The sequence below is a fragment of the Narcine bancroftii genome, chromosome 9 (genome assembly GCF_036971445.1).
Source record: "Narcine bancroftii isolate sNarBan1 chromosome 9, sNarBan1.hap1, whole genome shotgun sequence".
Taxonomy (NCBI): Eukaryota; Metazoa; Chordata; class Chondrichthyes; order Torpediniformes; family Narcinidae; genus Narcine; species Narcine bancroftii.
Genome location: NC_091477.1, coordinates 96382378 through 96398147, shown reverse-complemented (window position 1 = coordinate 96398147; position 15770 = coordinate 96382378). Strand labels below are relative to the sequence as shown.

Genomic DNA, 15770 nt, shown 5'->3' with positions numbered 1-15770 from the left:
ATCAGTGTGTTCATTTACTGGGTAAGTGCCACACCCTGTGATTTGTTTACAAAATTGGGACAATGAGAGTAGTTTGTATTGAGTTTAATGATTTGCTATTTAAAAAAAAAATCAAGTTATTACACTTCTTGCATTAAAAGTCTTAATCGGTTTGCAAATGACACTGAAGTATCTGGTATTAAAGATGGTGCAGTCGGTTGACAAAAATTGCATCATGATCTTGATTGGTTGGGCAAGTGGGCAGGGGAAGTTTTGATGGAATTTAATACAGATAAATGTGAGGGGTTGCATTTTGGGAGGTCTAACGTTGGTAGGACCAACACAGTGAATGGTAGGGATCTAGTACTTGTAGGTAGTCAAAAGGCTTTCTTCATTCAGAGGATTAAGTATAGAAGTTTGAAGGTTATGTGACAGTTGTACAAGATGTTGGTGGGGGGCCATTTGGATTATTATGTTCAGTTTTTGTCATTATGCTAAAGGAAAGATGTCAAGCTGGAGAGGGTGCAGAGATGTTGCCAGGACTTGGGGACCTGAGGTGCAGGGAGAAGTTGAGCAGGCTAGGGTTTGTTCCTTGGAGTGCTGAAAGATGAGGGTGATCTCAAAGATGTAGACAACATCATGATTGGGTGAACACACAGAGTTCTTTTGCCCACAATAAGGGAATTTGTAACCAGAGGACACAGGTTGAGGGATTGGGTGGTGAGTGTGTGAAATGGGCTGCAGGAGGTGGTGGTGGAATCAGGTATTATTGTAATGTTTTAGAAAATGATATAAAAAAAATGGATACATGATAGGAGGCCAAACAATGTCCTTTATATAGCAAAGGTAAAAAAAAATACATAGCTGGCATTTCGGCCTTGAGCCCCTCATCAAGGAATGGAAAAATGTTGGCAGGCGATGTTTTTCCTTACCTTGATGAAGGGCTCAAGTCCAAAACGTCAGTTTTGTATTTTTACCATTGCTATATAAAGAACACTGTTTGACCTGCTGAGTTTCTCCAGCATTGTGCGTTTTTAATTCAACCACGGTGTCTACAGATTTTCGTGCTTTACTGCATACACAATAGGATAGGCCTAGAGGGATATGGGCCAAACGCAGGGAGATGGGACATTTTGATCGGTGTGGGCAAGTTGGGCCGAAGGGCCTGTATAATTCTATGCAATTGGTAGCCATCATTGGAATTATCTCTTTCAAGCAATGCTGATGAACAGTGATAATGTTCTAATAAGTTACCTATATTTTTAGAATTTGAATAAATTGCATTAAAATTTTTTAAAAAAATTAACTTTTTCTCTGTTGCGCAGCCAGGATTACATATACATGTACTTACTTATATGGCTCTGATCGAGCATTTCGCACCATGAGAAAAATGAATAGACCAGCTTCAAGGTTTAAAGCAAAGGAGGCCACTTCGTCAAGCACAACAACAAATCCCTGTGGAAATCAAAAACAATATTATAAAATACCATATATTCAATTGCACTATTATTTGTCATGTACAGAGTTAACTGGATGAGAATATAGGTGACTGACAACACAAAAAATAGTGTAGTAGATAGGAAACAGGACTTTAAAAAAAGATAGAGGGTCTTAGATCTGTAGAAAAAAAATGAAAGACCACTGGCAAATGGAATTTAATCCAGACAAGTCTGATGTGTCAAGTTTGGACAGGGTGTGTGGCAGGGACCTCCAGAGTGTTGATAATGCTGAGGGATCTTGGAATGCAAGTTCATAGTTCCTGATATTGGTGAAAAGCGCAGACAGGGTAGTGAAGCTATTCAACATACTTGGCACGGAATACAAAGTTGGAATTTCATGTTGCAACCATAAAAAAACATTGGTCAGGCCATATAGGTATACAAAGACGTGCATGAAAAAATTATTCCATTCCAAAGTTTACAAGTATTACAAAACAAAGATCTCTGTTTCAAGAACTAAAATAAATACTTTGGAAAATTAGAAATGACATTGAAACAAAGTCAATTATATACTTTAGCTCATCAATGATTAAAGCCTAAAACTTTTGCAAGGAATGCCAGAAGTTGCAACATGGGATTTTCCTTTGTAACTGGATATTTAAGGATTGCAGGCAAACATCCCACAGCTGACTCCCAAGGACGTGCCAACAGTACTCCCATGTTTTACCAACAAGTTCCAAAATTTCCAGAGCATTTATACTGAGAACTCTGCTGGCTCAAGTCTGGTATGGAAGGACACCTCCTAATAAGTTGACAAAGCAACTTTGTGGCAGGGCTCACTGAGTCCTAGTCAGATGAAGACAGCTTAGGGTTGGCTGCACTGGACTTGAGTGGAGACTTCCCAGTGGCTCACCTACAGAAAATCAGACACAAATGCCTACTCCATACAAGAGAGCAGCCAGGCAACAGGAAAGTTCAGGTGTCTTTCTGTCTTGTTAGTAAAATACACATTCACCAAAGTGAATTTTTTACTTTGTGAATATCAGTGTTTAGGAAAAGATCAGTCAAAGGCACACACATTAGGCATGTCCCAGAGCTAATATTTACAGAATATATGCATAATCAAGGAATAATGTATTTCAAAATTTACTTATTTATTCATTCAGTTAAAATAAAATCCTTCATAGTTATCTTACCTTTGGATTTGACTGAGCCACCACAAAAATAACACTGAATCCCAGAAGACAAACTAATCCTTGAGTCATTCTGGGAGAGGACAACAATTTTATTAATTATTTCACTGCATATTTAACCATATAACCATTTACAGCACAGAAACAGGCCATAACCCTCCACATCTCTCCTGTTTATATACCTATCCAACCTTTCTTTGAATATTAACATAGATCTCGCTTCTATTACCACTGCCAAAAGTTCATTCCATACCCCTTGTATTTCCCTTAAACTTTTCCCCTTTTATTCTCAATCTATGCCCTCTTGTTTGAATCTCCCCCACTCTCAGAGGAAAAAGCCTAGCCACATTGACTCTCTGCCCCCCTTATAATTCTGAATGCCTCAACCAGGAAATAAAGTCACAGCCTGTTCAACCTTTCCCTGTAACTGAAAACCCAGCAACATTCTCGTAAACCTCCTCTGCACTCTCGCCATACTGTTTATATCCTTCCTGTAATTCGGTGACCAAAACTGCACACAGTATTCCAAATTTGGCCTCACCAATGCTTTATACAATTTCATCCCAACCCGTGTTCTATACTCTGATTTTATGCAAGCTAACGTACTAAATGCCTTCTTCACCACCCTATCCACATGTGATTCAGCTTTCAGAGAATTATGTACCAGGACTCCTAAATCCCTTTGTTCCACTGCACTCCTCAATTGTCTACCATTTAACTTGTATGTCCTATTTTGATTAGTTCTACCAAAATGTAGGACCTCACATTTATCAGTATTAAACTCCATCTGCCATCTTTCAGCCCTCTCTTCTAACTGTTCTATATCACCCTGTAAACTCTGATAATCTTCCTCAATGTCCACAACACTGCCAACCTTTGTATCATCTGCAAATTTACTCATCCAATTTGCCACCCTATCATCTAGATTGTTAATATATACACGTAACAAACAGCAGTGGACCCAGAACCAATCACTGAGGCATTCCACTCGTCATTGGCCTCCAATTCAGCAAACAATTTTCCACCACTACTCTCTGGCGTCTCCGATCCAACGATTGTTGAATCTATTTCACTACTTCATCATTAATACCTAATGCTTCCACCTTCCTTATTAATCTCTTATGGGGAACCTTATCAAAAGCCTTACTAAAGTCCAAATAGACAACATCCACAGCCTTCCCCTCATCAACCTTTTTAGTAACTTCCTCAAAAAACTCTAAGATTTGTTAGACATTATCTACTACGTACAAAACCATGCTCACTACAAATCAATCCCTGTCTTTCCAAATAGTTGTATATACCATCTCTAAGAACACTTTCCATTAATTTACCCACTATTGACATCAGACTCACAGGCCTATAATTACCAGGTTTACTTTTGGATCCTTTTTTGAACAATGGAACAACATGAGCCATCCTCCAGTCCTCCGGCACCTTCCCCGTGGCCAGTGACATTATAAATATTTCTGTCAATGCCCCCACTATTTGTTCACTAACCTCCCTCAGGGTCCTAGGGAATATTTTATAAAAGAAAGGAAATAAAAACAGATATTGTTTAAACATCTTAATTATATTCTTGAATACAAGAAGATGCATAAAGGTACAGAACAAAACCAAGGATTAAGAAATGGAAGAGCAAATTGAGGATAGTGACTGGTCTAAATGTGCACACATGCAGTTTCAAAGTAAGGGCAAGTCTAGAGAGCAAGTCCACAACATTCCTAACCACAGTATGCCCATGCACATGGCTCTTACTTCCATTTGAGTCATGGGCTTTCTGCTAGTTCATATTGAAAGTTTCTCATTCCAGTGTCCATGGCATTACATACCCATGCCACTCTTATTGGATTGAAATTAGATTGAAATCGTTCCTCATGCAGAAATTTTTCATAATTGAACAGCAGGAATCCACCAGAATGTGGCTTAGTTCTAATTTCAGAAAGGGATTCTGAAAGCCCAAACAGTCTGAAGAAACAAACTATTCCCAAGCCCTTCAAATGATCCTTTCCATCAACATCGAATTGACAGCTTTGGGAGGGTGGATAAGGATAAGGGATTATAGTCATCATGCATCATAGGTCACTAGCTCTTTTCTGTATTTGACATATTCTCTTTTTTGCATGTTTGGTTTGAAAAAAAATAAATGAAATATTTAAAAAAGCATTGAATTGAAAGCAAGTTTATTATTTGAAATAACTAAACTGCTTTTACTCTTTATTTCTTTATAGAATAAACTAAACTTCCAATGTATTTTTAAATACAGTTTCTGTATGAAAAAATGTTTTAAAACATCTTCCAACATATCATTTTGGTTCTCCACTACTTGTACCCAGCTTATTTTAAAATATCTATTGGAAACAAATTCTATCATCCAATCTCTTCAATCATCTCCTATAATTAATTTTATGATTTGGTTTCCATATTTTTGAAAATCTGAAATGGCAAGTTATCAAGGACATACAGTAGCTCCTGTTCATCTGCGGATAGGATTTAAATTAAGGGTAAAATGTAAATTAGCAGTGAAATGGAAATTAAAAGCTGGAATCTGCAACAAATCCTCAAGCTACAAGTTATTTTGGAACAGTTATTAACCACAAATACAGATGGAGATTCATAACCATGTTTAAATGTTAAATTTTAATGATTAAATTAAATCAAATCTTTTAAACTAATTAACTTTGAGTCATACAGCATGGAACCAAGCCATCGAAACCATACCAATCGTACTCATTTACACTCCTCCTATTTTTCCTACATGACCACAGATTTAACTACTCACCTCCTTACGAGGTAGCAATTTGCAGTGGTCAATTAATGTACTAGCCTGCACATTCTTTATGATGGAAAAGGAAACCCACATCCACCTGAACAGCATTGGAAGTCAGAATTCAATCCAAGGTGCTGGGGCTGTGTGGTTGCCCATGGTTTCATATTTTAATAAATGGACTTTAATTTCACAATCATTTACAAGATTGAGATTGAGATTTAGCTTGACAAATTCAAACAACTAAAAGAAGTATATTTACTCCATGTCTATGAAGAGTCAATCACTAGTAAAAAGGAGTTAAAAGAAGAGGCCTGGTAAGATCTTCCATTTTGTTGAACGATAGGGTATGGCAGGTGGGGCACTAAACTGGGGTGCCACTTGCAGGGGGTGGGGGGGAAACCAGTATTCTCACCTTACCCGCCCAATATCCAAGTCCCTAGCCAAATAATGAATCTCCATCCCAGAGGTGCACTGCTGGGTTGCCGGTGCTCACTTGAGCGCCCCAGAGGGCCGCTCCAGCACCTCGCTCAATGCAGGATGAATGGGAAAAATGGCCGTCTTCGTTTTCCTTACCCATAATCCCCACACAGCTGGATTAGAAGAAAAATGTTTACTTGGATGTGTTTGCCAAGAATTGTGATCAGCAGGGTTCTAGAACCTGGGGAGGAGGTGGGATAAGGTGAGGGAGTTTCATGTCATGCATGGACACGATGGGTTAAATGACTACAAGTTAATCCCTTCATCCATGTCTCATTCAAGGGCAATCCCCTTTGCTTTAGGGTTAGGGTGCAGGATGAGGGGGGTCTCCGTCAGAATGGTGAGTAGCCCAGGAGGGGAAGGGGAAGCTGGGGCGGGCTCTGTTGCCAGTGGAGCGTCGTCATGGGCTGAATTTCGCTGCTGTGTGCAGGCATGGAGAGGGACCCTCAACCCTCCAGTAATGAACCATGACACCCTCCTGTCCTCAGCAGGTCAGCACCGGGAGGGAGGGCCAAGGGTCATCCCTAGGAGGGACGAAGGTGAGCAGAATGTGCCGAGCTCTTTGCCCCATCCTGCACACATGTGGTGCCTGAGATCAGTGTACAGTGTCCGAACAGGGACCATCAGTTCTGGTCAAAAACTAGGGGGGCATGCGGTGGTTGAGGGGTACACAGGGCAGGTCCAGGCCTGCACTGGCCGGGACCAGATTCCAGGGCTGCCGAGCTGGCCCTGTGTAAAATTTCGGGCAAATCAACCCCTCTGCCCTCCTTAACCAAAGAGTCCCCATATGCCTGTGCATAAAATGGAAACTACATCAGGCAGCAGCAGAATAGATGGTCTATGTGGCTGCGTTTGGTTTTAAAATGGGGGGAGGGTGCTAGGATGCCTCTTTACCTCACTGTGTTGATCTTCCTATAAAATACCTTTGAGGCCTGGTGATTTTTCCAATCTTGGAACATCACTGGGAGTCCCCGTGTTACGAACGTCTGATTTACGAACAAATTGTGCCCCCAATTTGCGCATGAGCATAATGTTTCCTCATGAATGACCCTTCCAGTATGCAAGATATCAATGGAATGAAAGTGTTAACTTTTAATCATAATCTGACTATTGCTAAATAAGAACTCTATGTACCTGTTCCTACATCTACAAATTCAACTTAAAGACAGAAATAGGAATAGATCTCAGTTGTAACCAGGGGACTTCCTGTATTGCCTTTATCCTTTGATATTTTGTGAACCAAAATTAGTTCAATATCCTAAACAGCTACTTGACAACAATCTCAAAAATGTAATTGAAATGTTCCTTTACCTTTTTAAACTGTTCATTTTAATTCGTCGCAAATACATTTCACACTGTTCAGAAAGATTCTCACATTTTCTGTTCCAGAAGGAATCCACCCAACCTTCCACTGAGAAACACATAAAAAGGCACAAATGTCAGTGTGCAGCCAAGTGCTACAAGAATCAGAGATCTCAAAATTTAATCAGCTCCACAGTTTGATGTTAATGCAAGTTAAACTGGTGAATATTTCTAATGCAATGAATGAAGGAGTCAACCTGAAAAAACAATGCATCAGACACCAAAATAAAGGGGAAATGGTTAATTAAGTGTAAAAGATCTCAGCAGAGAAGCTCCAGGGAATCAGAGTATGAATGAGCCTAGAAACATATTAAATCATAAGATTTTTTTTCTGACTTTATTAGAGGTAATAATAGCTTCATTCCCTGTGACATTTGAAAGAATATTTGCTTATACCATGTTATCCACTTGAACAACACTACACTAGGGGTCATAAGTCTAACTTAGTATGATAAGTTTAAAGTGCTTAACAAAAATAAGTCAAACTAGATTTTACTGTCATCTAAATTCTTAAATTCAAAAGAAAATCACCAGACCCTCACTTTAATATTTCACTTTCTTAAGACATTCAATGATAAGCACGCTCTAATTTGCAATTTGTGCTTATAAAAGATATCTCCACACTTACTATTCCAAAAGTTGACAATTGTTTTGTTTGAGATAATATTGCCTTATGTTGCTCACCCATGCACTGAAACAAATTCAGAAAATACAACGTACTAAAAGCATGCAATTCACCAGTGATTTAATAAACAAACAGAATTTGACTGTAATCCTGTTCAATATAGCGTGGAGTTAATGGTCAAAAGCATATCCAAGGGAGACGTATAGAGTCACAGAATTGGACGGGACGGAAACCTCATCCTAATTCGTCCATGCCAACCAGAGAGCCCACATCTGGACATCTGTATAAGCCTCTCCCATCATCGTACCTATCCAAATGTCTTATAAACAATGTAATTTTACCTGAATTTACCACTTAAACTAGCAGCTTGTTCAAACTTTGCCTCTTAGATTCTCTTTAAATCTTTTCTCTTAAACCCATCACTTCTTTTTTTAAATCATGGAATAAAACTCTGATTATCTACCCTATCCATGTTGCCCATGACTGAAAAAAACTGCCAGCTCACCCCTCAACCTTACTCACTTCAGGCAAAACAGTCCCAATCTATCAAGTCTCTCCTTGTAACTCAAACCCTCCAGTTTCAGTTACATTCTTGTGAACCTTTTCTGTACCATCTCTAACTTCATCACATCTGTGCTGTAGTGACCAGAATGGCACACAGGACTCCAGGTGGGGTCTCACCAACAGGCTTGCACAGTTGTTAATACATCAAGCGAATAGCTGACTCAAAAATTCCACCAGAACAATATTATAGTGCGCAAGTTCCGGGACAATTATGAACATCATTTTATAATTTTATGAAACATTTTGTCGGATCCTCATTGAAATGATGTAAAAAATAATTAAGACCATAAAACATAGGAACAGAAATAGGTTATTCAGGCATTGAGTTTGCCTCGCCACTTAATCATGAGCTGATCCATTTCCCCACTGCCCAGCCTTCTCGTCATAACCTTCGATACCCTGTCTAAACAAGTATCTATCAATCTCTTCCTTAAATACACCCAATGATCTGGCCTCCACAACTGTCTGTGGCAACAAATTCCACAGATTTAAAACCTCTGGCTGAGGAAATTCCTATGCATTTCTGTTCTAAGCGGACACACTTAAATCCTGAAATTGTGGCCTCTTTTCTTCGACTCTCTGACTGTGGGAAACAACCTTTCTCCATCTACTCTGTCCATGCCTTTCAACATTCAAAATGTTTCAATGAGATCTCCCTCATTCTTCTAAATTCCAATGAGTACAGGCCAAGTTGTGAAACACTCCTCATATGAAAACCCTTTCATTCCTGGAATAATCTTAGTGAACCTCCATCTTTTGTTAAACGAGGAGCCCAAAACTGCTCACAATACTCTGAGTGAAGTCTCACCCGTGCCTTATAAACCCTCAACATCACACCCCTGCTCTTATATTCTATTCCTCTCAATATGAAAGCTAGTACAGTATTGCATTTGCCTTCTTCAGAGAAAGTTTACCTTCAGGCTAAACTGCATGAGGACTCACAGGTCCCTTTGCATCTGTGTATTTTCAATTTTTCACCATTTAAAAAATAGTCTGTCCATTTATTTTTTTCTACCAAAGTGCATGACTTTCTGACATTATATTACATTTGCCACTTCTCAGCCCATTTTCCTAATCTAAGACCTCCTTCAGCCTCTGTGTTTCCTCTACACTATATGTTTCTCCACCTAACTTTGTATCAATCACAAACTTGGTTCCAAAGTCATTCATTCCATAACCAAAACATTAATATACCACATAAAAAGAAGCAACCCCAATTCACCCCAATCTGACTGCTATTAAAACCAATGGCAATTCTAAATTTGTGATGAAAATAAAGATAGATGGTATTAAGCTGCAAAGACTGGTGGAGCTGTAGATGTTCAGAGGTCTATCAAGGGACACATATGAGCAGGAAGTCATGTTGAAGCTATACAAAACTTCGGGTAGTATTATGTGAAATTCTGGATGGCCTTTTACATGAAGGAATGTGGAGGCTTTGGAAAAAGGGTTCAAAAGAGATTTACCAGGATGCTGCCTGGATTAGAAGGTAACAAATCTAAGGAGAGATTGGACAAACCTGGGGCAAAAACAACCTGCTGAAGAACTCAGTGGATAGAGCAGCTTCAGTGGAAGAAAAAGAATGGTCTACCATTTCAGATAAGAACAGACTTGTTTTAGTTCTGGATTCCAGCATCTACAGCCTCTCCTGTGTCTCCAGTTGGATTTTATCTGGAAATCTCAGAGCCTGATAAAATTATGAGAGGCATCGATGTGACAGATTCACAGAACAGAGTAAAAATGACAACTTCTAGACGGCATGCATTTAAGGTAAGAGTGGGGAAACTTAAAGATCTGTGGGGCATTATTTATATAAAGAACACTTTAGACCATCAGGAGTAGTAGTGGAAGCAGATACAAAAGCAACATTTAACAGTCTTTCAGATGTATGAACATACAGGAAATTATTGAGGGGTATGGATTATGTACAAACAGAAGCAATTTAGTTTAAATTGGCATTGTACTCAACAGACATCATAGGTCAAAGGACCTGTTCCTGATCTGGAGACAAACAGGAGACTGCAGTTGCTGGAAACTGAAGCCAAACATAATTAGCTGGAGGAGCCCAGAGGGCCGAGCAGCATCAGTTATGCTTTTTACACAACCACTTCATTCCGGGTCATTTTCTCCTTTTTTCCAGAACATATGCAGTGTAAAAGCACGGAAATGGAACGGGGGTGTCATTCCAGTCCGCCTTTTTACCATAAAGGGACCTAGAAAAATTCCTGGAAAACTATCAGTGTAAACTGCACTTTAGGCATTCCGGGACCAACTCAGCTAATTAACATGACGTTGCGATGATGTTTGATGGTGTGTGATGTGCATGACGTTTTAGCGCGAGATTTGAACATTTGAAACCGACAGTCAGTTATCAGCATCGAATAGTCAACCATCAGTTCATAGCATCCAACGACCATAATGCCTGCCAACTGGAGTGATTCTGAGATCTGCAAGTTCCTCACCATCTGTGCATAGAACAAAATAAACCACCACATAATGGGCACGGTGAGGAATGGACCAATGTTAGGTCGGGTAGCATTAAAATGAGAGAAAGGAGGTTTAATCGCGACAAGTCCAAGGTGATTAGCAAGCTTAAATGCCTGCATAAGAAGTACAATCAGGTAAATGACCACAACAGCAGGAGTGGTGGGGTGGGGGCATGATTAGACTGGCCGTATTTTGAACTTTGTTATACCATCTGGGGCACAAACCATTCAGCCCATCCAGTAACATGAAGGAGCAACACTGACGATCCATCATCCCCTGATGTGGTTCCAGATGCATCTCCCTCCTCCAGCTGCAGTCCTGATGTCGGGATGGAAACTGAGCCAAGCAATACAGCACCTGTGCCTTGTGATCAACAAATTTTGTCAAGTGTTTTGTAAGTGTGTCTGCCCATAAAGAGTGGTCTTACTAATATAGCTTGTGCTCCACTGCTTTCCACGGTGCCAGGCACCTAAGAAGAGATCGAGACCTACCAAGGGACAGGTGGTGACCCAGGAAATGTGGGAGAAGTTGCACTCAATGGACCGTGAGGATGTTGAGAGGAAGTGGCAGGAGGTGCAAAGGGCTCATGAGGAGCGGATGAAGAGAGAGGCACAGGAGGCGGACAGACATATTCGCTCAGAGATGGCAGGGTTTGGACAAATATTCGAGGATTTCCAATAGGAAGTGCAAAACCAGGCCTCACTCACGAGGGACATGAGGACTCTAATGTCATCTTCTGCTCAACAGCATCAACCTCCCATGTCACTGCCACAAACTCTTGTGCGACAGTACCACACTCATCAACCCCATGGCTTGTGTATCTAACAGACACCACAGCAGAGTGACCTCATGAAACACTCAAACAAGGAATACCAGTCTTTTTGATCTCCCTCATCTTCCTCCCTCCTCCAGCTGCTTCAGTAATGTGACTTTTGCAAGTGGTCATTGATGAATGGTTCTATTGTAAATAGTTCATTTACATGTCTCCTGTTCACTACTATTCTATGACGTGTGCTAAATCCATCTACTAAAAGCTGCATTTACTAGCTTAATTTCTTACAGAAGGGACAAAATTGCCCTATGGCTCGCCTGGAGACTGTATACTTGTGCAGCCTGATAAGTAAATTGCTCATGCTCCTCAGAGAGATCAGAGTTCCACTCAGCCAAGAAAGTGTTACTTGTTGATCTCACATATAATGTGTAGAACACAACATGCAACAACTACATCTGATACAAAGTGGTACAAATATCAAGTCGCTTGCCCAGGCACCTCCAGCGACCTTTGAGACGTCTGAATGCATTTTCCACCTTGCCGAGTTCAAATGGAAGTTATAGCTACGCAGCCGTTGATTGAGTTTGTGGTGGCTAGTAAACCCCTTCATCAACTACTTCTTCAGTGGATAAGATGCATGGGGATTTCCACTCGGTTAACAGTTTTGTATTTCTGTAGGCAGAACAATGTAGATGTATAAGTGGCTTATGCAACCTCTGAGAATGACACATAAATCATTATCTTACATTAACTTACTTCATGTGGGAAGAGGTACCTGCCTTGTTCCTTGGCCTTTCTGTAGATGGGCGAGTCCAGGCCAACTCACATACACATCTATCAAGCTGGAACAAGAAGAAGTTTGTGTTTAGATAAACATATGAGACATTAATTGATAAAGAGCAATAACTTTAACTCAGGGTATGATTCTTACCAGTAGTTGTGGTTTACATTGGAGTGTCATCCTTTCCTATTGTTGTAGGCTAGTGGGTCTTCATGGGGGGGGGAGCTCTGATGGGAATGTGTGGGCCTTCAATGGCACCACCACACATTGGATACCCCTGTTCTGTTAATCCATCCATTGTCTCCTGGAGTGGTGAACCACTTGGCAGGTCAACAAAACATTTAAATAGGGCCCTCTTCAAAGCTCCTATAACTTGGCATACCAACACACAGACAGTGGCCACACCGACACCAAAAATACAACTTGTGGACCGATATTCACTTGGGGTAGCATACCGCCACAAGACAACAGGAAGTCCAAGCCAAGGATGCAGAGGATGTCGCCACTTTGTTGTCTTGCGCCTCAGATGTGGCTCAATGAGTTCCAATACAAAGTCAAAAGTGTTCCGAGACATATGGAAATAAGCCGTCCACTCATCTTCATCAGAACTGTTTAGGACATTAGACCAGAACATGGGCTCGTGTGGCCTCTCTCTCCACATTTTTCTATCCAACAGCAGTGTGAATTGACTCACAAGAAGGAAAAGTTTCCATCTACAACATAAGGTTCACGTGCGTTTCTGTCTCAAATTGCATCTCTTTAAATTCTCCTCCAATGTATTTCTGATCACAAGAATACACTGCTTGCATGTATTCTGTGTCCATCTGCGTATCATGTAATCATGCATGATGTGCAGGAAATTAGCCTAGGCTCAAAGAGTGTTATACATGTTCACTGCTAGCACCATAAGCACATGAAGATCTACCACCACTTTGTTTTGTTTTGAAGGATATGTTGGACGCACATTCTATACATCACAGCCGAAGTCGTCGCAGTGGAGTTACACATCCCGCCTCTTTTGATACTGCAATGCCGGCTTGCTGTGTAAAAAGGTGCACTGACCCGGAAAATTTCAGGTTTTGCACATTCCAGTGTGAATGACCAATGCCGGCATATTGGCGGGCCTTCAATAAAGAAATTTCTGTGTAAAAAACACAAGTGGGAGAAAAGGAATGGTCAACGTTTCGAGCCAAAACCACATCAGGACTGAGGGAAGTTAGTACAGGGGCAGGGTGGTAAGGGTGAGACTTGGGACCCACTCAGGATTGGCCAATTGGCAGAGGTGGAATAAGAAAATAAAGTGTACAGCCTTTGTTTTCCATTCTCCCAATCTGCCCTGTATGACTGATCTTCCTCTACCTGGCCCCTTTGTTTTCTTGTCTTTCTCCCTTTGTCTGGCATTTGCCACTCCTTGCCTCGGTCTGTCACGTTCCACCTCTGCTGGTTGGCTAATCCCACGTGAAGCCCCCACTAGCACTCCTACCATGTCCTCTTTACACTTGCCTCAATCCTGATGAAATATTTTGGCTTGAAACATCAACTATTCTTTTTCTACCACTGTTCCTTTGCTGCACTCTTCTAAGCTTTATTCCTGATTTTTCATCTTACTCAGCAGTAGAAATGATATTGCAGACCTGACACTGACAGTTCCAGTTCAAGTAATGCCTCAGGTCAGAAACTGAGCTCAACCTCTCTTTTAACTTTGAATCATTGTTTATCAACTTTCACTGCTTATTAATCAGTAACTAAACTGACGTAATTTTATAAATAAACTGACCTAATTATTGACTTTAAATACATCTCTTTGGATTAAATGGGATGCAGTTTGTTTGATGCTTTGGATTTATTCAAAGACAGATCCTTGTGCATCATTAAAGTTTCTTAATATTTTTAAATGATTGCTTTTTGATAACTAATCAAATTTAGCCGGACAAAAGTAAAAATTGGACAAATTCAATAATGCATTTCAAAGCAAATAAATCATTTTGCAAGCTATGCTAAGAGGGCAGAAAATATTTCCACAATAAAAATCTGGCCCAACGACCACATACATGCAAGACTTTTAAATGACACTGGTCTCCTTTTCCCTCTTATGAACATTATATTATTTACTATCAGATAATGGATCCATCAATCTAATAAAATTTTCTTGTACTTTGATCAACATTAAAAATGGTAATAAATTCAACTGCATTCCAACCTGCTTCAATCAAGGTTATTCATTCTCCCTCATTAATTGCTATAATCAAGATGTCCTGTGAGAGTCCTGCTGCTATTTGTAGCAGCAAATCCCTCTCCCTAATGTAGATGAACTATTACACATTAATTCACGTCAAGAGATGGCTGTCCACATACTGATTACAATGAGATTATAAATTTCTTGAAATTAATTGGACATTTTATGTAAAGTATAAATTGTACCGATTTCATCCAATATAATCATTACATTTCAAGCGAATCTGCAAAAGATTCAGAGCAAACTTAACAAGTAAACAGAGTCCAAATTTCCATTTTCAATTGTGAATATTATTAAACTGACTCAAGGCATTTTATAGAAACATTAAGTTCAACAACTTATTTTAAAAAAACTGAAATGGCATTTACCTGGAATTATCTTGCAGTGGCAGGCTACAAACTGACATTATCAGAATTTATTGTCACAAAATTTGCTGTTTTGCAGTAGAAAATATTACTATAAATAAAGTGAAAATATTACTATAAATAAAGTGAAAGCATTGCTATAAATAAAGTGAAAATATTGCTATAAATTACATTTAAAAAAATAATCAAGTGCAAAAGAAGAAAAAATGAGGTAGTGTCTGTGGTTCATTGTCCATTCAGAAGTCTGAAGGCAGAGGAGACCATTGGGTGTTGAACTTCAGGCTCCTGTACCTCCTTCCTGATGGTAGCAGTGTGAAGAGGGCATGGCCTGGGTGGTGAGGGTCCTTGAGGATAGAGGCTGCTTTCTTGAAATACCGTCTCTTGTAGATGAGTGAAGGCTGATGCACATGATGGTGTTAGCTGAGGTCACAACTCTCTGTAGTTTTTTTCCTGTCCTGTGGAATGGCACTTCCATATCAGACAGTGACGCAACTATTAGAGTGCTCTCCTCGGTACATCTCTAGAAATTTGCAATAGTCTCTGATGACATAACACATATCACAAACACCTCACCAAGTGAGCCTTCTTCATGAAGGCCTGTCTGTGATTCTACCAATGACCATGGTGTCATCAGCAAATTTGTAGATGGCAGTTGAATTGTGCCTGGCCACACAGTCATGGGTGTAGTTGTTCTAAGCACTCAACCTTGTGTAGCACCTCTGT

General features: G+C 40.0%; 1 protein-coding gene across 1 annotated transcript in view; it reads right to left on the bottom strand.

Annotated features, from left to right (window-relative positions):
• LOC138742472 (uncharacterized) overlaps positions 1-15770 on the bottom strand; it is a 250679-nt gene that overhangs the window by 7864 nt on the left and 227045 nt on the right. Inside the window, exons 15-17 of the mRNA XM_069896948.1 lie at positions 7167-7266; positions 2615-2684; positions 1331-1434 (exon numbers count right to left, since the gene is read on the bottom strand). Coding sequence (XP_069753049.1) covers positions 1331-1434; positions 2615-2684; positions 7167-7266 — 274 coding nt within the window. The remainder of the gene's footprint in view (positions 1-1330; positions 1435-2614; positions 2685-7166; positions 7267-15770) is intronic.